General features: G+C 40.1%; 1 protein-coding gene across 1 annotated transcript in view; it reads right to left on the bottom strand.

Moving 5' to 3' along the window:
- tenm4 (teneurin transmembrane protein 4) overlaps positions 1-25573 on the bottom strand; it is a 349240-nt gene that overhangs the window by 137079 nt on the left and 186588 nt on the right. Inside the window, exons 6-10 of the mRNA XM_063016253.1 lie at positions 24858-24932; positions 22649-22884; positions 10917-11081; positions 7557-7771; positions 2342-2558 (exon numbers count right to left, since the gene is read on the bottom strand). Of these exons, the coding sequence (XP_062872323.1) occupies positions 2342-2558; positions 7557-7771; positions 10917-11081; positions 22649-22884; positions 24858-24932 (908 nt within the window). The remainder of the gene's footprint in view (positions 1-2341; positions 2559-7556; positions 7772-10916; positions 11082-22648; positions 22885-24857; positions 24933-25573) is intronic.

Below are 25573 nucleotides of genomic sequence, written 5' to 3'. Positions count from 1 at the left end.
TCCATATAGCCTTTTTTCCTTTGGTAACCCGGTGTAGTGACAAAATATATATGCCAAATTTATATTCCATTCTTTTGTAATTGTAATACACAGTTTACATACACTTGTAAGGGAAATGCATACCAAATGAATGACTAGAACACATTCTTCCGTATCCAGCCCAAGAAAAAAGTTAATTTAGATACAGTGGTACCTTGTAACTCAACGTCCCATAAACTCAACATCTTTGAAACTCAACGCCCTTCATCGAGAAATCTGCACCCTTAAACTCAACGTGTTCAGTTTCTTTAAAAAAAAAAAAGTACTTATTTAATATCAAATTAACAATGAACAGCCGCTTTGTTCAGCGCTTGGCTTGAGCTGTGCAGTAAAACGTCATCAAAGTGAGCATATGAGACGAATCTGCATTTGTGACAATATTCACCTGCTGCCAATTGACTACACTTTGTAGTACTCATCCTACATGCTGTGTACTTTACTGTTTTTGTAAATATTCCACACGCTGCTAACTTACATATCTGTATATTGCCTGTATATAGTCTTAGAGTTTGCACATACAGTATATATGTATATACAGTATATATATATATATATATATATATATATATATATATATATATATATATATATATATATATATATATATATATATATATTTTTTTTTTTTTTTTGTGTGTGTGTTCAATGTTTAATGTACATTGCTTGTATACTGTATTAATACTAGAGAGATACCATCAGCCTTGGCCAATAAATCTGTTAAATAATTCTGATTCAGATTTGTGTGTAATAACCATCAAATCCACTCTAAAAGCATCTACAGTACATGTATCTGCGTTTAGCTGGATTTTTCCTCTGTTTCACTTTTAAACTTGTGTTATAGCTCTGGGTTCTGAGAAATTGTAAGAATCAGTTTTTGTCGAGAGAGTCTATGCTTATCGTTAAAAAGCAGCGCAAAAGCTAATGTGCCGCTTCTCATGTGAATGCGCCTTTACTGAACGGAATACAGTATTCCAAGATCAAGCATCTCCACAATTAAGAAGCATAAGGAAACAATATAGAAGTACAGATAAAGAGCTGTACTCTTTATACAATTTTTATTGTATTTTTTATTGATTTAAAACTTTTTTTAATTGTATTTCAGTGTTTTTATATTACATCGCCATTATTTTACATTAGCCTAAAATATATGCAGTTCCATGGGACCATGAAACGCATTAACAGGTTTTCCATACATCCTTATGAGAAAAATATCTTAAAACTCCACGCCTTTTAAACTCAACACCACTCCCAGAACCAACTGATGTTGAGTTTCAAGGTACCACTGTACTTTACAAGTCTGTTGTGAGCTTTCTGAACTGAGACTAAGAAAAAAACATACAGCAGATGAAAGCATTATTTTAGTGGTGTGTGGTATTCTACAATATCAATTACTTGTAAGCAAGTGCTACATTCCCACAGGCTTAAAGGACTGTCACATAAGAAAGGAGCGCAAACCCTTAAACCAGCAACTTGTAGCTGAACTGAAATTTGTCGTTGCACAGCCGAACAATAAATAAGCAGAAGCTAGGGCTGTTCCCTGGCACAGTGGTCCCCAACCACGGTCATTTATTACCAGACTGAACAGAAAGAATAAATAATTAGAGATCACTACAAAAGCAATGAAAACACCAACAGCTTCCATTTCCAACATCCAATCTTTGCAAAGTGATTTTCTGCAGTGAAGGCAACCAAAACGAAGTTACGAAGTAGACTGGACATAAGGAACACACTTCGAGTGTTATTGTGTTATCACCCCTTGGTGGGAGCATCTCATTGCAGTGAAAAAAGCTCAAGGTTCCCACTGATTTTCCATCATTGGTGAGTATTATTGTTATGCACTGTATTTTAAATCCTCCCGCTCTCGCCGGTCCGTGAAATTATATCTTATATGAAACCGGTGGCGCAAAAAGGTTGGGGGCTGCTGATCTAGTAGAGTAGCCTTTAAAATCATAGCAATGTAAAACTTGCTTAACAGTGGATGTCTAACCATTTGGACAAATGGTCTTTCTGCATAGGGGTTAATGTATGCAACCAAATCAAGCCAAATTAATGCTGACAAGAATAGAACCAAAATATCTAAAGTTGTTTAGATAGTAGCAACTGTCCCCAACCAGCTGATTCTCCCATGAAGAACATTGGGTGTTATTTAGTAATCTGACAGTTACCAGCTTGATTCAATATAAGCAAACTTATTGATACCTATTGATAGCATGTAGTGGCACCAACTTAGCAAATTCCTGGGCCACATTAAGTAATGTAAATCCTTAAGAAAACACCAGGTACCTAGGATGACATGACTTACCTATAGCGGAGGTTAGGAATGACACCTGCTCCGTCTCCTTGCCATCATTGTACACCGCCAGGTGCCAAATGCCTGAATCCATGTACTGTATAAACCCGGTGTCATGGCTGCTAAGGGGCATCAGGCTGCGTGGTTGAGTCAGTGCTGAAGGTCCACCTAGACCCTGAACCCCTTGAGCCAGGAGCCGCCGGCCATCTAGCAGCTCCACAAAGTCGAACTGAAGACAAAAATACAGATAAAAACTTGCATTAAATGACCCGTAAACATCATTCTACACGTACAACAGAGCCACCGGAGACTCATCACAAAAGGAACTGAAGCTTATGTGACGAACGTTGTATGCAATGAGAACTCGGGAGATGGTTTGCTGCCTGCTTTTCACTCTGGAGATGTTATTATGTGGAAATACCTGCCAGAAGCGGCCACACTTTTATCAGTGTTGATGAATGAAGAGGACCTGAATAGAAGAGTCAACCTAAAAAGAACCACAACTTTCCGCCCTAAAGAAAAAGTTGCAGTAATTATAACTAAAAACCAACAACCTACAAATCGTGTGTAGGTTCTTCCTGCCTCGGAGCAATTTCTGTAAGCTGTAATATAATAAAACTGGAAGTATGATACAAATCAATGGAGCAAGGACGTGCTGCTCAGCGTTCGATAATGAAATAAGTTGTTTGACTCCTTTGAGTCTTTGTATGTGAGTAATTTTCCACATTACCGAATAAAATTCATAAAAGACCAAAACACAAACACTACACGCTGCCTTTGATTGGCTTGTCATTGAGCTGGACTATTTTATTAAAAGCAGCCATTGATTTACATGCTTGTTAAGAAGAAAAGTAGATAGAATTTAAATACATATTAGCGTAAATGTCACCACAGAGTATGCTATGACATAATCTGGTTTCAAATTGTAATACCACATTTGTCATTGTTCTTATTGTTCTTATTGCTTAGCACGCCATACAGTAGCTCTGTATTAGTAATGAGTTTGGTTAGCCCTTTCTGGTAGGACAAGAGATGTCTCAAACATGATCATATGAGCAGACATAGTTTAGGTGAGAACCTGGACTAGAATAACTTCTCTACAATAACACATTTCAATCTTTAGTAGTAATGGACTAATTTATTTTTAAACGATATATAACAAGCAAAAAACAGAATGCTTTTGTCTTGATACAGCAACCCAATACATATACTTTTATATATATATATATATATATATATATATATATATACAGTGTATCACAAAAGTGAGTACACCCCTCACATTTCTGCAAATATTTCATTATATCTTTTCATGGGACAACACTATAGACATGAAACTTGGATATAACTTAGAGTAGTCAGTGTACAGCTTGTATAGCAGTGTAGATTTACTGTCTTCTGAAAATAACTCAACACACAGCCATTAATGTCTAAATAGCTGGCAACATAAGTGAGTACACCCCACAGTGAACATGTCCAAATTGTGCCCAAATGTGTCGTTGTCCCTCCCTGGTGTCATGTGTCAAGGTCCCAGGTGTGAATGAGGAGCAGGGCTGTTAAATTTGGTGTTTTGGGTACAATTCTCTTATACTGGCCACTGGATATTCAACATGGCACCTCATGGCAAAGAACTCTCTGAGGATGTGAGAAATAGAATTGTTGCTCTCCACAAAGATGGCCTGGGCTATAAGAAGATTGCTAACACCCTGAAACTGAGCTACAGCATGGTGGCCAAGGTCATACAGCGGTTTTCCAGGACAGGTTCCACTCGGAACAGGCTTCGCCAGGGTCGACCAAAGAAGTTGAGTCCACGTGTTCGGCGTCATATCCAGAGGTTGGCTTTAAAAAATAGACACATGAGTGCTGCCAGCATTGCTGCAGAGGTTGAAGACGTGGGAGGTCAGCCTGTCAGTGCTCAGACCATACGCCGCACACTGCATCAACTCGGTCTGCATGGTCGTCATCCCAGAAGGAAGCTGACGCACAAGAAAGCCCGCAAACAGTTTGCTGAAGACAAGCAGTCCAAGAACATGGATTACTGGAATGCCCTGTGGTCTGACGAGACCAAGATAAACTTGTTTGGCTCAGATGGTGTCCAGCATGTGTGGCGGCGCCCTGGTGAGAAGTACCAAGACAACTGTATCTTGCCTACAGTCAAGCATGGTGGTGGTAGCATCATGGTCTTGGGCTGCATGAGTGTTGCTGGCACTGGGGAGCTGCAGTTCATTGAGGGAAACATGAATTCCAACATGTACTGTGACATTCTGAAACAGAGCATGATCCCCTCACTTCGAAAACTGGGCCTCATGGCAGTTTTCCAACAGGATAACGACCCCAAACACAACCTCCAAGATGACAACTGCCTTGCTGAGGAAGCTGAAGGTAAAGGTGATGGACTAAACCCAATTGAGCACCTGTGGCGCATCCTCAAGTGGAAGGTGGAGGAGTTCAAGGTGTCTAACATCAATCAGCTCCGTGATGTCATCATGGAGGAGTGGAAGAGGATTCCAGTAGCAACCTGTGCAGCTCTGGTGAATTCCATGCCCAGGAGGGTTAAGGCAGTGCTGGATAATAATGGTGGTCACACAAAATATTGACACTTTGGGCACAATTTGGACATGTTCACTGTGGGGTGTACTCACTTACGTTGCCAGCCATTTAGACATTAATGGCTGTGTGTTGAGTTTTTTTCAGAAGACAGTAAATCTACACTGCTATACAAGTTGTACACTGACTACTCTAAGTTATATCCAAGTTTTATTTCTATAGTGTTGTCCCATGAAAAGATATAATGAAATATTTGCAGAAATGTGAGGGGTGTACTCACTTTTGTGATACACTGTATATGTATATATTTATTTATTATTATTTTTTTTTTCTCCCTCTTTTTTCCCCCAATTTTTATCCAGTTACCCTGATTGCGTCCTCTATACGGATTCGACCCTTCACCGCTGACTGAGGACGCCTCTCAACTGACATGCGCCCCCTCCGGTACGCACAGTCAGTACAGACTGCATTTTTCACCTGCACGAGTCGAGTTCATACACTTGACGGGCACTGTGTACGGAGGGCCACACCCCCATCAGCATTATTCCTCAGCCCTGTGCAGGCGCCATCAGTCAGCCAGCAGGGGCCGCAGTCGCACCAGTTATGAGGACCTATGATCTGACTTTCTTACCCTCTAACCCTGAACAACAGCCAATCGTTGTTCATGCAGCCGCCCAGCCCAGTCGGAAAGGCAGAGCTGAGATTCGATACGATGTATTCGAAACCCCAACTCTGGTGAGCTAGCGTACTTTACCCCTGCGCCACCTGAGAGGCCCCAATACATAGACTTAATTCAATCTGTAATCATGTAATCTGTAAGTCACTTAAAAATCTTTTAATAGTGAAGCATAGTAATATACACCCATCAGGCATAACATTATGACCACCTTCCTAATATTGTGTTAGACCCCCTTTTCCTGCCCTATACACAACAAACTGTGATGCACTGTGTATTCTGACACCTTTCTATCAGAACCAGCATTAACTTCTTCAGCAATCTGAGCTACAGTAGCTCGTCTGTTGGATCGGAGCACGCATGACCCTGTCGCTGGTTTACCCCTGTTCCTTTCTTGTACCACTTTTGATAGATACTGACCACTGCAGACCGGGAACACCCCACAAGAGCTGTCGTTTTGGAGATTCTCTGACCCAGTAATCTAGCCATCACAATTTGGTCCGTGTCAAACTCGCCATTTTTACTGCTTCTAACATCAACTTTGAGGATAAAATGTTCACTTGCTGCCAAATATATCCCACCCACTAACAGGTGCCGTGATGAAGAGATAATCAGTGTTATTCACTTCACCTGTCAGTGGTCATAATGTTATGCCTTATCGGCATGATCATATTATTTTTATTTTATTGTGCGACAACGTATGTTTTGTTTTGTTGCAGAGAAAATGTTGTATTTTATATACAATTACAATAAAGGCATTAATTAATTATGTATTATTTTCTGTATAATTGTGTGTTCTATTCGGCCAGATACAGTTATATCAGTCATAACAGACTCTAATAAATCCATATTTAAGTGTCATTGTTCAAATGTTTATTGTTGAATCATTACATTGGAAAGAAATATTGCATCGTAATGTAGTCCTAATTTGCTCTTTCTCGTTCACTTGCTACTGAATGAGGTAGCATGTCAGCACAGTAAGAACATCATTAGAAATTCATTAATCTGTCATATCATCTAGTGTTCTTTATGTTAATAGGAATCCACCTGCCATAAGCATCTGAACATGTACAGCTATAAATATGCATAAGATTTCTCATATATGCACTGAAAAAACAATTTATACCGGGCTGAATCCAGATGGCTTTGTTAGACTGTAAGTAATCTGAAAATTCTTATTAACAGTGGTTTCTTTTTCTGATGGCTAGAGAGTGTAAATAAATTACTAGTAGTCTGTATATTCTAACTAAATAGTATCTAGAATTGTAATATTGTGGAACATACACAGTGTACTGTAACGGGGTGGGCAAGGTGAAGATTACACCCGATCTCTAGAGGCAGCTTGCCCATACTGGTAGATTAAGCCCTAATGACCAAATTCCCCTAAAAATCAAAGAAGAAGACCCAGCCATGCAGGCCTTAAAAACATGCAGAAAATACCATACAGCACATTATAATGAGCCTGAAGTAAGCTGGCCTCTGAACCCGGTATTTAAAAATCTCTCCCAGCTGCAGTGAATTACCGCCGATGAGGAGCAGAGACTATCTGATTAAATCACCACTGTAAGTCATCAACCATAATGGCATGGCAGATGGGCATGATTCTGTAACCCATGCCACCTGCCGATCTCTATGACAGGTGGGCCATTTTAGTGTATTATTTCTAAAAGTACACTATTTGAGATTCACACACACAACAACAGTCACTTTTTTTGCTTTTGTTTTATTTTAATATCATCTTGGTAACATTTCTAGATAAAATTCTCCTTTTGTTTTTTGTTTTTTTTACAAAACTACCATATTTTCACACTTTGTTTTGGCCAATAATGCATGATAACAAACTTGCTGAATCTGGCAGTATATGTTTTTAAGGTATTTACTACCTCTACCATTCCATACCACACTGTCACATGTAAAAGCAGCACTAGAGATAAGGCATACACATATTCTCTCAGACCTTAAAAACAAGGGGATCACATCAAATAACATGTTTAACCAACCCACCTGTGTGTGTGAGGGAGGAAGGCCTCTTCTTCCATAGATCCCGACCAAGGCATCTTTACTGAGAGACACGTTAAACTTGAGGTACATGGGGTGGTCGATAAAGACCTGCGACCTCCAGAAGATGCCGGGCGGTATCTGCTGTGTTACCTTGCGACCCACATCAATCTCACCCATGTCTATGAAGCTGTCATCTGGGAACAAGCTGTCCGGTTTGCCTGTGTTAGAAAAGCAGTGGAAATGCCTCAGTTGTGTAACTGATAAATTTCTTATAAAGGGTAGTCAAGGAAACCACCAAGGCAACCGTTTCATCTGTTCTGGTCCGACATAGGAAACATAATCAGGCTGACTGCAATGCTTTACTCAACCTAAAAGGCGACAGCCTATCTCATTCACATGTAAAGTCCTCATGTAAAGGAGAAAAACCTGCAGGTGATATAGTACACACTTCTTTATAGGACCCAATGGAAATGGAAACATCTGCTTGGCCATGTACCAATTTCTGGAGTGACGGTGCCAAAAACAGACATCCCTGCACAGGGAACTCTGTATGTGTCAGGCAGTCAGCTTCATGGGTGGCACCAGATCACAACGCCAGATGGTAAACCCTCAAAAAAGTCCATCATATGCAATGTGTTTGATCTACAGAGACAAGAATTGTCTTCAGATGCACAGAATATTGGGAAAATGACAATGAGATTATGCAAATGTGAAGAATCTGGAAATGGTAGAACTTAAAAGTCTGTATGAGTCAGTCATGCATTATTTATTTATTTATTTATGTATATGTATATAGGGACAGTGGCAGCCTAGTGATTAGAGCTTTGCGCTATCAATTAAAAGGTTGTGGGTTTGAACCTTGGCTTGGCGATGCAGCCTCTGTTGGGCCCTTGAGCAAGGACCTTAACTCTCTTGTGCTCTGACCCCAGCTTCCAAACAAGCTGGGATATGTGGAAAAAAAATCATTGTACTGTACATGTGTATACACCGATCAGCCATAGTTTCTACACTCACTGTCCATTTTATCAGCTCCACTTACCACAAAGAAGCACTTTGTAGTTCTACAATTACTGACTGTAGTCTATCTGTTTCTCTCCACGCTTTGTTAGCCCCCTTTCATGCTGTTCTTCAATGGTCAGGACCCCCACAGGACCACTACAGAGTAGGTATTATTTAGGTGGTGGATCATTCTCAGCACTGCAGTGACACTGACATGGTGGTGGTGTGTTAGTGTGTGTTGTGCTGGTATGAGTGGATAAGACAGCAATGCTGATGGAGTTTTTAAACACATCACTGTAACTGCTGGACTGAGAATAGTCCACCAACCAAAAATATCCAGTCAACAGCGCCCCGTGGGCAGCATCCTGTGACCACTGATGAAGGTCTAGAAGATGACAAACTCAAACACCAGCAATAGATCTACAAGGTGGACCAACTAGGATGGAGTGTCTAATAAAGTGGACAGTGAGTGGGCACAGTATTTAAAAACTCCAGCAGTGCTGCTGTGTCTGATCCACTCTTACCAGCACAACACACACTAACACACCACCACCATGTCATTGTCCCTGCAGTGCTGAGAATGATCCCCACCTAAATAATACCTGCTCTGTGGTGGTCCTGTGTCCTTGTAAAGAAATAGATGGACTACAGTCAGTAATTGTAGAACTACAAAGTGCTCCTATATGGTAAGTGGAGCTGTTTTTAATGTTATGGCTGATCAGTGTACAGTATATCTCAGCAAATCTGAGATCAAATAAGATGTGCATTTAAACCAAAAAAATGAATGCACATAGAACTGGGATGACACTGGGCTGATTGGCTGTGTTTCTGGTAACAACTCTGCTCCGTAAGGCAGAATTACAATCCCCAGCCTATTGATTTCCCTTCAGCTATAGCCGTCACTCAGACACAGACATGTTAGCACCGGTTCGGTTTGTGTCGCTGCCTCACTCTCCGCTGTCCGCTAAATGAAAAAGGATGACTCTGTGACTCATCTATATGGTAATGGCTGTGATCTTCACCTTTCGCGGAGAGCCCATGGCAAATCAAACAGCTAAATCTGAGCTCTGTTCCGTTTTGCAAGTACAGAAAAGTAAAACTTTCTCTACTGTGCAGATCATCGCTAAACCACAGGGGCTGGATCACACTTTCTTTTGCTGCCAAGAAAACCAGACTCTAGCTTTTGAGATAAAGGCAAGGCATGCCTTCTTTGGACAGGGTACAAATTGTAATCCCACTCCAGTTCCTGGGTACCCACTCCCTTAAGCAGTGCCATTTCTTCCTGCAAGAGTAAATAATACCCTTCCTCTTCTCTGGCAACTTTTTGCCAGACTACAAAGCAGATCTTGCAGTGAGCTGCCAGAAATGGTCACAGTATGAACGTGGATAACAAATAATTCTGGATTTCGGTAAGTCTTTGAAAAATCTAAGCTAATGATGGCCACTGATGAGTTGCATTAGAGGGGATTTTGTAGGAAATTAGCTGAATAGTTTGGAATGCGTGACTAAAACTGGGATAGCTGAAGGACACTAGCTTAGCTGAATATAATGAGTGTTATTTCTGGAGTGGTAAAAAAAATGTGGTCAGAAACTTAGCATTCTTAAATGCTTGAAAAATTTGGATTTTGGAGCAGGGGCTTGTTTCTAGCATAGCATTAAAAGCTGACGACTGTAACGGCGTCACACATGTTCCAAAATACCTGTTTATTTGGTAGTACTTAAGCTACATCCAAAAATCCAGACAAAATTTTTTTCCCTTGGATTGGGTATGTTGAACACTGACCAAGCAGGTGGTGGATAAAACTGCTGTACCACCCGAGCGCCCCTCATTCAGTGTTTTTTTAATGCTTTTCTCCCGACTTTAGCGTATCCAATTACCCAGTTGCATTATGCTTCCTCTCTACTGACTACTGATATTGATCTCCACCCTGGTTGAGTAGAGCTGAGACTGACACACAACCCCTCCGACATGTGCAGTAGCCAACTGCATTTCTTCACCTGCACGAGGCCATATGCAGATCAGCCTTGTGTACAAATAGCCACACCTTGATCGCAATGAATTATCCCTCGTCTCTGTGCAGGCGCCATCAATCAGCCAGAGGAATCCCCGTCCAGCACCCACCCTGTATTAATAACAGCCAATCAATGTTCATGTAGGTTCCCAGCCTGCCGGATGGCCGAGCTGAGATTTGAAACGAGGAGTTTGAAATGTTAGCTATGGTGTGCTAGCGTGTTTTACCGCTGCGCCACCTGAGCACAATTCAGTGCTTTTTAAGTAGAACAATGTTAAGTTATTATTACAATATATTCTTATTGTACAGGTGAAACCCATTTTCTTCATTGGTACATAAGATTCACACTTACCCTCCTCTTTGCCTCTCCGGTCTGGGAGTTCCAAGCCTGTGTTGCCGAGCGGAGGCAGGCCCAGCTCTGTAGGTATGGACAGACTGCTGACGTTGTCCTCTGTTAGCCGGTACAACTGCCTCTGCATGGGCTGTAAGTGCCAGTTCAAGCCAAACAGATGCATGGCTGCAAGACATAAACATCAATTACGTTATTTGTAATATTATTAAATAGAACATTTAAACACAATTGTATGGGTAAAAATAAATGAGCAGTGTTAGTAGGCATAATTTGTTTTACTAAATTTAAATAAATGGTTAGGTAAAAACTACAATTTTTAACTAAAAAATTAATAAATTAATTAAATAATTAATTAAATAAATACATTTTAAAAATGACTAAAATATTAGGTTAAAAAACCCAGAAGTACAAAAATATAAAAACAAAAATAGTAAAAAGCCAGCAAAAACAAAAGTATTAAAGTAGTAAAATAAATAAATACATGAATAAATAAATTCATCGATTAATAATTCATTAATTCTAATTAACTTCTTTATCCTGATTAGGGATTTCATGTATCCAGTTCAGAGTTTAGTTTGAAAACATTTCCTGCATGGCAAGATTATGTCTCTGACAGGATGCCAAACCATCATTGGACTTCAGCCATTTACTTATCCACCCACTAAAACCTAGGTGTAATTTAGAGTAGCTATTTCACATACTGGTATGTTTTAAAAGGTGTGAGGAAATCGGAGTAACCAAAGGAAACTCATGTGGACACTGGGAAATTACCTGAATATTTACAACAGTAAATATAAAAGTAAAGTAATAATAATAATAATAACAATAATAACAATAATAATAATAATGGTAATAATAATAATAACAATGTAATAATAATAATAATGTAATAATAATAATAGCAATAATAATAATATTAATATAGTAATAGTAGTAATAATAATAATTATAGTAATAATAATAACAGTAATAATAATAAAAATTATTATAGTAATAATAGTAATAATAATAATAATAATAGTAGTAGTAGTAGTAGTAAAAAATCATAATAAATAAATGAATTTATAAATAAATAAAGAAATAATTAAGCATCAGCATGACATTACACGCCATTTTATATCCATAGGATTAGTTTTAAGGTCATTTTATCCTTTTTGCAAGCAAATCTTTTTTTTTTTTTTTTTTTTTTTTTTACTGAATCATGAGAAACAGAAAAAATAGAAAACAGTGAACCCTTAATAGATTTTTCAGGCTGACAAAGCACAGGCAAAAAGCCAAAAAAAGCTGTAAACCTTTGCAACCACCCTAACCCACTGGGACAAAAAGAGTGTTGTAACTACCAGCAGAGAGAGCAGCTAAGGGCCCCTGGGGTTGCACTATTCTCCTCATCCCAATTACCTTACTAATAACCCCCTCTGCATTCAACTCTCAGAGCGGAGACAAGGAAATGATCAAGTCAGCAAAAGAGAACAGAAAGCCTTGATGAATGTGTGAACACGACCATGGACAGTTCACAAGGTCAGCACAAGGAGCAACCTCTGGGAGGAACAGCAGAGGAGCTGGAGACTGAGGAGGAGTGGTACACCATGATGGATCACCAGATACACAATAGACATGACAAGCTTTGCCTTGGCAGTAGCCTATCTCTGAACCCTGGTCAGCAATAAAACCAACCATCAAAAGTCATTAGAGCTCAAAATAAAACCAGGGCATTATTTAGTCTTAACATTTTAATTAGGGGTCACTGAATGGACACTTAATGCTTTACTTTTCAAAACCTATTTTTATTATTTAGTATGTAACAGGTTTCAATGTAGCCAACCATCCTCTCAGCAACCTGTTGTTATAATACTGGGTAAGATATTAAATCAGATAAAATACAAAAATAATGCATTTGTTTTATCTCACAATGAATATAGTCTCCATTAAGGGTTACAAGGATCTTATAACATTGATTTATTTTAATGGAAAAGCATTGAAACAATGCTTAGCTGTTAACATGTTGATCTATCCAGATCAATCCTAGTTTATGCTTTGTTCTGCAGTTCCTTAGATAACAGCAGACAGAAAAACAGAAAGATAAAGAGCACATACCTACAGCTGAAAAGGACATGCCTCTGTCTCAGGGCTTAGTGCAAATACTACTACTACTACTACTACTACTACTAATAATAATAATAATAATAAATGTAATAACAATAGTAATACTACTACTACTAATAATAATAATAATAGTAATAATAATAATGCTACAATACTACTACTACTACTACTACTACTAATAATAATAATAATAATAAATGTAATAACAATAGTAATACTACTACTACTACTAATAATAATAATAGTAATAATAACACTACAATACTACTACTAATAATACCTCTACTACTAATACTACTACTACTACTACTAATAATAATAATAATTAAAGTAATAATAATAGTAATACTACAACTACTACTACTACTAATAATAATAAAAGTAATAATAATAGTAATACTACTACTACTACTATTGCTACTATTAAAAATAATAATAATAATAATAAAAGTACAGTAATAATGACGCTACAATACTACTACTACAACTACTACTACTACTACTACTACTACTAACAATAATAATAATAATAAAAGTAATAATAACGCTACAATACTACAGTACTACTACTTCTAATACTATTACTACTACTACTAATAATAATGAATTATTTATATGGAGGACCTTGGACACCCAAGCATTAAAAAAGCAATATAGAATACATATGCTACAATCCCAGCATTTAAGTAGATTTATTTTTGAAGCAAGTTAGAGGATGCCTTCTACTCACAATGTCTAGAATGAAGTCAACTACCTTTAATTGCTTTGCTAAACACTAGAATAAAGTCAACCACCTTCAACTGCTTACGTAATCGGCAGATTTTAAGCCTTTGTGGTATGTTCTGAAGCATACACTGTCTGGCAGATCACCTTTAATCTCTATAAAAGTGGAAAATCCTATATTTTACTTCAACATTCTTCCCAAGCCAATCAGATATTGTATGACACTGCTGAAGAGGAGATTAATGCTGTTCTAAATGTGAAGGATTCATTATATTATGCATTTGCTTTAAAGATGTGTTAATCCCATAAAAACCCCTTTAAAAACTGCTTTAAAATCTTCGCCCAATAAAAGGCAGATGGTTGAAATTAGCAGCTAGTAACACAGTGTCATTAACAATGACAGATTGCTGAAAGAAGCTTTACTAAGCTGTGGGAGAGTGGCTACCAAAGCAGAACCCCAAAGATCCCTTCTGCTGCCAAAGCAAATTAAAGAAGTGTTGTAACTCAGCTCATCAAGCCCTTGCTATGACATCCAGTCACCCTTCTGTAAATGCTGTAAAATCAATGATCCCTAAGACGGTGCAGAATTGTGCTTGCCTTGGCATCGGTAGCAGCCTCAAATTGGCAGTTTTAAAAGGCCGAATGCTAAGCCGACAGGCATCAGATCCAACTTGTGGTGATAAATGGAGAGAAGTACGGTTTTCCTCTCCAGTGCACAGACATCCATTAATTACAGCCATATTAGATAGCTATACCACGTCTAATTTCTCATCCTTTCACTGCCTGCTGGAAAATTTGGCTCCCTAAAATAATGATGCCTTTGACATGGGTTGCCATAGAGGCTGGAAAAGCTCTGATTTGGTTATTAAATCAATAACTGTTTAGGAATTTACTGTGTGCATTTAGCTGATTACATTCCAGCACGTTCTGGCGTTCCTGTCTGGGTTTCCGTGCACAATTTTGGGTGGAAGTAAACATAGGCAGAACAGAACCAATTGACTCGGAAGATATTATAAATGCAAACTATTGGACACAAGCACATTGAGACAGATGGCACCATTTGTCATACTTGGGTAAGTGCATGCCTCCTTTTTTCTCCTCCTGGCTTCCCTCTCTCCCTCGTTCTCCCCTTTCCATTTTCTTCCTCTTGATTTGTGGTTCCTTGTCGACGGGCGAGAGCTGAATGCAGTGTCAGCATTTGAGCAGTGCGCACGACAAGCACATCAAACGGCATCAGCAGGCCACATGTCATTCTAAATGTCCGAATAATTACTTCTCCGTGGGGTCCATCATTCATCCAGGCCCATCGTTTTTGTTCTTAATGGAAAATGACTTACCAGCATGAATGTTCTCAGCATAACCTTTTTCTATTGTTGGGTTACTCGGGTATCTCAGAGGAAGCCTGGGAAAGGAGCCCAAATTCATGTAAAAGTTACTGGACTAGTATTAGAAAGGTCACTGGTTCGAGCCCCACCACAGCCAGGTTGCTACTGCTGATGTTCACTTGCTGCCTAATATATCCCACCCACTAACAGGTACCATGATAAAGAGATAATCAGTGTTATTCTCTTTACCTGTCAGTGGTCATAATGTTATGCTTAGTCGGTGTATGAGTATGTAGCTTTCTCCTGGGATCTAACAAACCCAAATTGATCTAATTAATTCAAAAAAATTAATCTGTATACCCCACCAACCCTAAATCGACTTTGTTGCTTTTAGATTTGTGTGCAGTGACATTCCCACCAGAATTTGTTCTCTTATGCACCAGTTCTTGTGTTAACATTACTTCCATTGGCAGTCTAGAACTCAAAAGTAAGGGGTGCGACTAAAGACAGCTGTTTTTAGCTCTACATGCATCAGCATTTGCTGGTCCTGTTGTGTAAGCTTACAGTATGTTGACATCCATTTAAAAGTAGATAGTATGAGGTTCAGAGACCGATCTTCTGCCCTGTACTCAACTGCAGACAATGCTTGCACTTGCACAGAAAACAGATCCTGGTGTGACATCGGTAGCCGGGAGAAAGCTTGCACCTGAGTTGTCAGGCACATATTTTTCTTACACCTAGAAAATTCACCTTAAGAGATCCATCGTGCTAAGAAAAAAGGGTTTTTGGGTAGTGGAACACCATTAAACAGAAAGAGTAAAAAAAAAAGAGCAGTAACACTTTAAGGTTGTACCTCACCTGCAGAGGAAATGGCAATGACCAAGCAGCTAATGCTCCATCTCTGACAGGTCTTTTGTGCATGTGGATCCTAATGCATGACACGGATATCCCACATCTCTCATCATCATTAATAACCATTAAATTAATGAGACGGAAAACAGTCTGCCTCCCCCTTTCAGAGGATTTAATCACCTCTAAATGCTTCCTGACTCTATACTCGGAATATAGTTTGCATCTCAATCATCTTGTTACCCATCAGTATGTCACCTCCATTCAGTAATAGTGTCCTCATGACACTGGTCAAATAACGAAAGGATTCAGAGAAGATGGCACGACAGGGCTGCCAGTACAAATACCAGTCCACTCAACAAGTCAACTTCTGAAATAAACTCTGGTTGTGCCCCTGGGTTGATGATACGCACACTGGCCTCCCCTAGTGCACCACAGATGTTGAAGTCATTAAATGGCTAATGAGAGGACAGAGATCCACCTGCATTCAACACATCATCCATTAACACCTCTAAGAGGAATTAATAAATATCACACCATATGTTTCAGAGTGCAAATGTCGTCCATTGTGTAGTGGACTAGCTCAAACTGCTGAAGAAGTTAATGCGGGTTCTGATAGAAAGGTGTCAGAATACACAGTGCATCGCAGTTGCAGGGCTGTTTTGGCAGCAAAAGGGGGACCAACACAATATTAGGAAAGTGGTCATAATGTTATGCCTCATCGGTATATGCATAATGCCAACTAAGTTTGTTGAGGAATGATTAATAAGCTACAGCTGCTTATTATTCTCCAGGTCACCTAAGCAGGATGGGTCTCCTGAATCTGGTTCCTCTTACAGTTCCTCCCTATGATTTTAAGGAAGATTTTCCTTCCCACTGTCTACCTTGGCTTGCTCATCAGGGTTCTTTGGTCTGTTGGTCTTCGATGCTGGAAAAGTTGCTTTGAGACAATGTCTACTGCGAAAAGCACTTTTGGGACAGTGGCAGCCTAGTGGGTAGAGCTTTGGGCTTTCAATCGGAAGACTGTCAGTTCAAATCCAGCCACTGTTGTGTCTTTGAGCAAGGTCCTTAACCCTGTCTGCTCCAGGGGTGCCGTACAATGGCTGACCCTGCGCTCTGACCCCAGCCAAACAAAGCTGTAAGTGCTAGGACCAAAGTGCTCGTCTCATGGCATTTACAAATGTCCGCTTCTGCTTGCAACGTTCATTGTGTCAGACCGTATCTGCAAACGATATCTGCTCAAGAGTTCATTTGAAGCCTTATGGATTGGGTTTCCAAGGCTGAGCAGCCACACATGTTGGAGGTCACCATGCACAATGCAGGAATCAGCAAGAATGTCATGTGTATTGAACGCTGGAGCGGTGGAAATGTACACCCTAGGTAATTAATCATGCTTTACAGTCTGGTGAAATTATCTGCAGAACAAAATGAAACAGAATTGTTGACACAACGTGATCAAAGCAAGTGTGTCATAAGACTGAGAAGCACAGAGCCAGACAGAGTCAGGCTGGCTTGTTAACATATCTCCTGCTAGTCGTATTAAGACACCCATAAAAGCCCTCACCTCCATCACAATCTTCTGCTAACTAATGACAACATGACATACCTACACCGATGAGGCATAACATTAAAACCACCTTGTTTCTACACTCACTGTCCATTTTATTAGCTCCACTTACCATGTAGATGCACTTTGTAGTTCTACAATTACTGACTGTAGTCCATCTGTTTCTCTACATATCTTTTTAGCCTGCTTTCACTCTGTTCTTCAATGGTCAGGATCCCCACAGGACCACCGCAGAGCAGGTATTATTTAGGTGGTGGTGTGTTAGTGTGTGTTGTGCTGGTATGAGTGGATCAGACACAGCAGCACTGCTGGAGTTTTTAAATACCGTGTCCACTCACTGTCCACTCTATTAGACACTCCTACCTAGTTGGTCCATCTTGTAGATGTAATGTCAGAGATGTGCGCTCATCTATTGCTGCTGTTTGAGATGGTCATCTTCTAGACCTTCATTAGTGGTCACAGGACGCTGCTCACGGGGCGCTGTTGGCTAGATATATTTTTGGTTGGTGGACTATTCTCAGTCCAGCAGTGACAGTGAGGTGTTTAAAAACTCCAGCAGCGCTGCTGTGTCTGATCCACTCATACCAGCACAACACACACTAACACACCACCACCATGTCAGTGTCACTGCAGAAATGAGAATGATCCACCATTCAAATAATACCTGCTCTGTAGTGGTCCTGGGTCCTGAGCCAATGGTCCTGAGTTCTGACCATTGAAAAACAGGGTGACAGCAGGCTAACAAAGCATGCAGAGAAACAGATGGACTACAGTCAGTAATTGTAGAACTACAAAGTGCTTCTGTATGGTAAGTATATACAGTGTATCACAAAAGTGAGTACACCCCTCACATTTCTGCAGATATTTAAGTATATCTTTTCATGGGACAACACTGACAAAATGACACTTTGACACAATGAAAAGTAGTCTGTGTGCAGCTTATATAACAGTGTAAATTTATTCTTCCCTCAAAATAACTCAATATACAGCCATTAATGTCTAAACCACCGGCAACAAAAGTGAGTACACCCCTTAGTGAAAGTTCCTGAAGTGTCAATATTTTGTGTGGCCACCATTATTTCCCAGAACTGCCTTAACTCTCCTGGGCATGGAGTTTACCAGAGCTTCACAGGTTGCCACTGGAATGCTTTTCCACTCCTCCATGACGACATCACGGAGCTGGCGGATATTCGAGACTTTGCGCTCCTCCACCTTCCGCTTGAGGATGCCCCAAAGATGTTCTATTGGGTTTAGGTCTGGAGACATGCTTGGCCAGTCCATCACCTTTACCCTCAGCCTCTTCAATAAAGCAGTGGTCGTCTTAGAGGTGTGTTTGGGGTCATTATCATGCTGGAACACTGCCCTGCGACCCAGTTTCCGGAGGGAGGGGATCATGCTCTGCCTCAGTATTTCACAGTACATATTGGAGTTCATGTGTCCCTCAATGAAATGTAACTCCCCAACACCTGCTGCACTCATGCAGCCCCAGACCATGGCATTCCCACCACCATGCTTGACTGTAGGCATGACACACTTATCTTTGTACTCCTCACCTGATTGCCGCCACACATGCTTGAGACCATCTGAACCAAACAAATTAATCTTGGTCTCATCAGACCATCGGACATGGTTCCAGTAATCCATGTCCTTTGTTGACATGTCTTCAGCAAACTGTTTGCGGGCTTTCTTGTGTAGAGACTTCAGAAGAGGCTTCCTTCTGTGGTGACAGCCATGCAGACCAATTTGATGTAGTGTGTGGCGTATGGTCTGAGCACTGACAGGCTGACCCCCCACCTTTTCAATCTCTGCAGCAATGCTGACAGCACTCCTGCGCCTATCTTTCAAAGACAGCAGTTGGATGTGACGCTGAGCACGTGCACTCAGCTTCTTTGGACGACCAACGCGAGGTCTGTTCTGAGTGGACCCTGCTCTTTTAAAACGCTGGATGATCTTGGCCACTGTGCTGCATCTCAGTTTCAGGGTGTTGGCAATCTTCTTGTAGCCTTGGCCATCTTCATGTAGCACAACAATTCGTCTTTTAAGATCCTCAGAGAGTTATTTGCCATGAGGTGCCATGTTGGAACTTTCAGTGACCAGTATGAGAGAGTGTGAGAGCTGTACTACTAAATTGAACACACCTGCTCCCTATGCACACCTGAGACCTAGTAACACTAACAAATCACATGACATTTTGGAGGGAAAATGACAAGCAGTGCTCAATTTGGACATTTAGGGGTGTAGTCTCTTAGGGGTGTACTCACTTTTGTTGCCGGTGGTTTAGACATTAATGGCTGTATATTGAGTTATTTTGAGGGAAGAATAAATTTACACTGTTATATAAGCTGCACACAGACTACTTTTCATTGTGTCAAAGTGTCATTTTGTCAGTGTTGTCCCATGAAAAGATATACTTAAATATCTGCAGAAATGTGAGGGGTGTACTCACTTTTGTGATACACTGTATATATATATATATATATATATATATATACACTGTCCGTCCTGCTCATGCTGCCCTCCTGCCAAGTGTCCTCTTTTAAAAAAAAAATCAAAATATGGTCACCCTAAATTTACAGTATAAACAATTACAAAATAACAAGAAAAGCCTGAAGGTGAAAAGATGCAAAAACTGAAGCGCAGCTGAAATATGAATTCGAGTGCGTGGGAGTTCAAACTGAAGCAGTATGACAGTATGAGGGCCCAGCGTGAGCCGAAATGAACACAGAGGGAAGCTGATGACCTTCATATGCGCAGAACATAACGACCTTCTTAATGTCACCGCTGAGAAAATGGCACGCGCCCTGACTTTTTAAACCCCCCTCCCCCTTCATAAGCAAACCTTTTCATATGAACTACAATATAACAGGACAAAACCACCCACACACACACACAAATACACACACACACACACACAAATACACACACACACACGAACGTCTAAACATTTGTCAGTAGATTTAATTGGGTTCATTAGACTACACAGTTAGAGTTTCAAATTACAGACCGCTATAATTAATTGCACTTGAAATTAACTATATTTTCTCATCAGCTTTTAATTAAATCTGGCCCCTTGTTCTTGATTGGAATTCCTTGATTCTCAGGGTGAGCTAAGGTTCCCTACATGTTTACTCGAGGGTGCATGGGGAGATGGTCCTGATTTTTTGGGTTGAGTAATTACATCAAGTAATTAAGATCCATCCGCCTGTCGGACTCCTCGAGGCTCCCGGCGAGGTCAGGAACCAAAGTTGGCCACAATACGCATTCTGCATAACTTCTGCATATATTTAGCGCATAGCTGCTCGGCAGCTTGATCTTTTAAACAGTGCATCTGCTTTTCTCAGTGGTGTTAGCAATTAGCCACAGATTTTAATTCCCCTTCCAAAATACAGTGGCAAATCGCCATAGAAATTATTTATGCAAATTTTCTCAGTCAAAAAGAAATGAATAATAACACTTAAAGTCATTTAGCCAGAGGAGGAGAGCTAAAAAAATATGCTTTTATCATTACTCTGCTGTGATGCATATCCATTTTCACTGATGAAGTCGGAGAAGCTATTTTCTCTCTAATGATAGGAAACTGTTCTGGAAGATATTCCTCACGGATTCTCTTTTTTCATTTCCTTCTGTGGAATTGTGTTTAACAATAGAATCATTTATATGTTAAACAGATAAACAGGTTAATGGGAACCATGTGATGAAGTCTTGTGACAAAGCTGTGATTGTATACCATGCACCCGACTTGATGGATGGCAGAAATCTGCATTCATGCAGTGTTTGGAAATAAAGCATCTTGTTTCTTTTTACAAGCTAGAAATGTGACAAGGGAGGAATAGACAAAGGAGAGAGGAAATATTTCACCGATTTAAAACAGTAAACAGATTAACAATAGAATATTCAGAGAGTTGGCGTACAAGAGGGAATGCTTAGGTGGAACTAAAAGCATTGTGTATTCAAACGTGCATTCAAATGAAGTAAAATATGTCTTCATGTAATGTTGGATGGGGGTGGGTGATACAGGAAAATAGCATTCTGTTAAATCACAGTGCCAGTAAAACAAAGGGAATTTCATTCATTCATCCATTGTCTGTTTTACCACCGCTTTATCCTATTCAGGGGCGCAAACACCCTGGACAGGTTGCCAGTCTATCATACTTGGGCTTTTCAGAAAACCCAAGTGGACAAGGGAAGAACATGCCACACATGTTGCCGATTAACAATAGAATATTCAGAAAGTTTGTGTACAAGAGAGAATGCTTAGGTAGAAATGAAAGCAGTGTGTATTCAAACCTGTATTCACTCACTTTCTTAACCACTTATCCAATTAGGGTCGGGGTTTGCTTGAGCCTACCCAGCTTTTCAATGGGTGCAAGGCACACAGTAACACCCATTCACCTAAAGGGCAATTCAGTGTCTCCAATTAACCTGACTACATACTGTATATCTGGACTGTGGGAGGAAACCAGAGTACCCGAAGGAAACCCACACTGACACAGGGAGAACATGCAAACTCCACAAAGAAAGGACCCGGACCGCTACACCTGGGAATTGAACCCAGGACCTTCTGCTGTGAGATGGCAGTGCTACCCACAATGCCACTCCATTAATATCATTTAGCGTTTTATTACAGTACCAACAGAAATGTAAAATTACTGAGACTTGACAACAACAAGCTACCCTGGTAATACCACAGTGCTACCCACCATGCCACCAAGCCACCATGCCGCCCCACCTTACATATGCATTGTTTAATTCAGTGTCAAAGCCAGACGAAAAACTAAAACACTGATTGATTAGTACTTATTTATTTTAATAGCTGCTTTTATTTATGGCCCAGAGATGACAGCATGACAGGAATCCAGGGTAGCAGGGCAACACACACTCACCTGCTTATTCACATTCACAAATAAGAGTCATTTAAAGCAGGGGTGTTTAAATTTATTCCACTAACCAAGCACAAGCACCAGATTCTACCTGTTTGAATAATTAGTCCTGGTCTTTAAACACCTGTTCAGTCATATCTGATGATATGAAAACATGCTGCCACACCAACTCATATTGGATATGACTGGACACCCCTCATTATGAATAACCGATCCCAATCCTGGTCATAGACTGGCACATCTTTCTAGGTTGCAGTTTGGAAAATGTGATAACAATGGACTCACCAATGAAGTAGGCTAGCAGGAACACCAGTGTGACGGAGATGAGGATGGCGCTTAGGGCAGCACATTTCCAGTTGCAGTGCTTGTAGGGCTTTTTGAGGCTGAAGGCAGGTCGGGAGAAGGTGCTGCGAGGCAGGGGTCGAGGTGGAGGCGAGTACACTGTGCTGGAGGTCAAAGGGTAAGCGGGCGATGTTGTGCAGTACAGCGGTGAGGTCCCACTAGGCTTGAACAAAAAGTGCCTGCAAAAGTGCAATGTCATTCTGTTTTACAAGCTCACCAAATTTGTTAAATGAAAAAAAAAAAGTAGAAGCAGAAATGTGTGAGGTGTGTTTAGTGTTTTTCCTTCTGTGTTAAGTCTTACTGGCTTTGCACATGGTCAGTAAAGCAGTTGCTTAGCAATTTCAGTTATCTTGGGTATTTCTGGGTTGAATTCGGGGTTAAAACGGTCCTGCCGCCCAAGGTTTGCCCTGTAGAAATTGTGAATCAATATGTGATTTAATTTACAGCACGAGTGACCACAGCAAATGCTTGTTTATAGGGACCCATGCTGTGGATTCTAATCTCTGGTGGGCGGATATATGGCAGATATATACTGTGGGCATGATGGTTAATGGCTAATTATTTTCCCTTGAAGATAAGAATACTCTTCAGTAGTACTATATGTTTTTCAATGGACACTGTGGCTATTTACATGCACATTAATATTTCTACTATGAACATACCTTCTATGGCTAAAAGTATGCAAACTGATAATGCCTTCTGATCCATCCATCCATCCATCCATCCATCCATCCATCCATCCATCCATATTAATATGCCCTCTGATATTTGAGTTCAGCTATTTTAGCCAAATGCTAACAGGCATTCAAATCTATCATTCATCCATCCAATCGGCCATTGTACGGTGCCCCTGGAGCGGACAGGGTTAAGGGCTTTGCTCAAGGGCCCAACCGTGTCTGCATGGGATGGGAGCTGAGATTCAAACTCTCAACCTTTCAGTTGATAGCCCAAAGCCCTACCCATTAGGCTATGACTGTCCCCTTTTATGGCATTTATGGCATTTAGAAGACACTTTTATCCAAAGCTACTTACAGTTATGACCATTGCTCAGAGGCTCAAGAGTAGCAATGTGGCAGTGGGTAGAGCTTTGGGCTGGCAACTGAAAGGTTGAGAGTTCGAATCAGCTCTGCCCTGCAGCCACTGTTAGGCCCTTGAGCAAGGCCCTTAACCCTCTCTGCTCCAGGGGCAACGTACGATGGCTGACCCCAGCTTCCAAACAAGCTGGGATATGCGAAGAATGAATTTCATTGTACTGTACACCTGTATATGTATATATGACAAATAAAGGCATTCTATTCTATTCTTCTTAAGGCTTGAACCTGCAACCTGCTGATTACTAGATTACTAGTTTCAACACATGCACAGTTGTAGAAGTTTAAAATATTCCTAACAAATAAAATGTAGAATTTTCTGAATTTCATTATATAAATTCATCTGCTATATTTTATCTACATGACCTTTTAAACAGATTACTGAAAATCTTTGAATGATTAATGTGCATGTAATGAAGATTTCTAAATCAATTTAGGACCGTTTTACTGACCAACATATGTTCAAAGCTGAATTAAAAAATAAATGATAGGAAATCTGTCACCATATATCTTAACAAATACTGTCATATGGAGAGAGAGAAGATGTACAGAAGTACATTAAGTACAGGATTAAGAAGTACAGTTAATCAGCTTAAATTGAATATGCAAAACTGTACTAAATAAATGTTAATTGACGAACATGCAAATAAATGTACATTGAAATAGTAATGCAGTAAAATATGAAAGAATGGAACCACTCCTCAGCATGGCAAAGCAGAGCTAGAGAACTAGCTAGGTGGGTACAGTCGGAGCATGCAACATACCCATCAGTGTAAGCATCGTCACGGTGAGCCGTAGCCAGAATGTCCATCTCTATAAGGTTGTCCTGTAAACTCTCTAGGACTGTCTGCTTTGCTATGTTTCTACACACAGGTGGAGAGATGATAGATGGAGCGGTGGTGAGAAACATGCAAGAATGAAACAGATGTGATCATCCAACAACTTGTGGAGAAACGGACAGAGACGAACAGCCAAACGGAAACCAAAACCCTCATGGAATTAAACTAGTGGTTTTTGGTGTAACACTCTCCTGGACCACACAGTGGTTCGAGTACTAGTACCTTGTATTGTATGACCCTTGCCCGTCTCTGCAAGAGTCCTGCTCCTCTCTGATAAACATTAGAGTATTCTGGTTCCTTTGTTGTTGGGGTTAGAAGAGAACAAGTTGTCAATTGTTACTATTATTCAGTTGCTTTTCACTTATATGGTAAAACATTTTGGAAATCTTGTATGTATTATCTATAATAATATGTTTTTTTTTTAACAAAGTGAGAAAGAAAGAATTCTTCAAAGGAAAATGCATCAATAATCTACTTTAGGGACGCAATGCTGCATTTATAAGTCTAATATTCTGAACTGGTATTGGACAGGAACTGGATCAAATGTTAATGAAATCAAATCAACATCTGGAACTGGTCAGTACTTAAAGCTTAAAGCTTTTTGATGTTCGTTTTGGATTAAAAACAGAAAAATGTGATTGGGGCACTTACTTATGGACTATGTACTAACATTTATAGGCCTCCTTGTTTCTACACTCACTGTTCTTTTTATCAGCTCCACTTACCATATAGAAGCACTTTGTAGTTCTACAATTACTGACTGTAGTCCATCTGTTTCTCTACATACTTTGTTAACCTGCTTTCACCCTGTTCTTCAATGGTCAGGACCCCCACAGGACCACTACAGAGCAGGTATTATTTAGGAGGTGGATCATTCTCATTTCTGCAGTGACACTGACATGGTGGTGGTGTGTTAGTGTGTGTTGTGCTGGTATGAG

The sequence above is a fragment of the Trichomycterus rosablanca genome, chromosome 20, assembly GCF_030014385.1.
Source record: "Trichomycterus rosablanca isolate fTriRos1 chromosome 20, fTriRos1.hap1, whole genome shotgun sequence".
Taxonomy (NCBI): Eukaryota; Metazoa; Chordata; class Actinopteri; order Siluriformes; family Trichomycteridae; genus Trichomycterus; species Trichomycterus rosablanca.
Note: the sequence above shows the minus strand (reverse complement) of the source record. Positions and strands in the feature narration are given on the sequence as shown.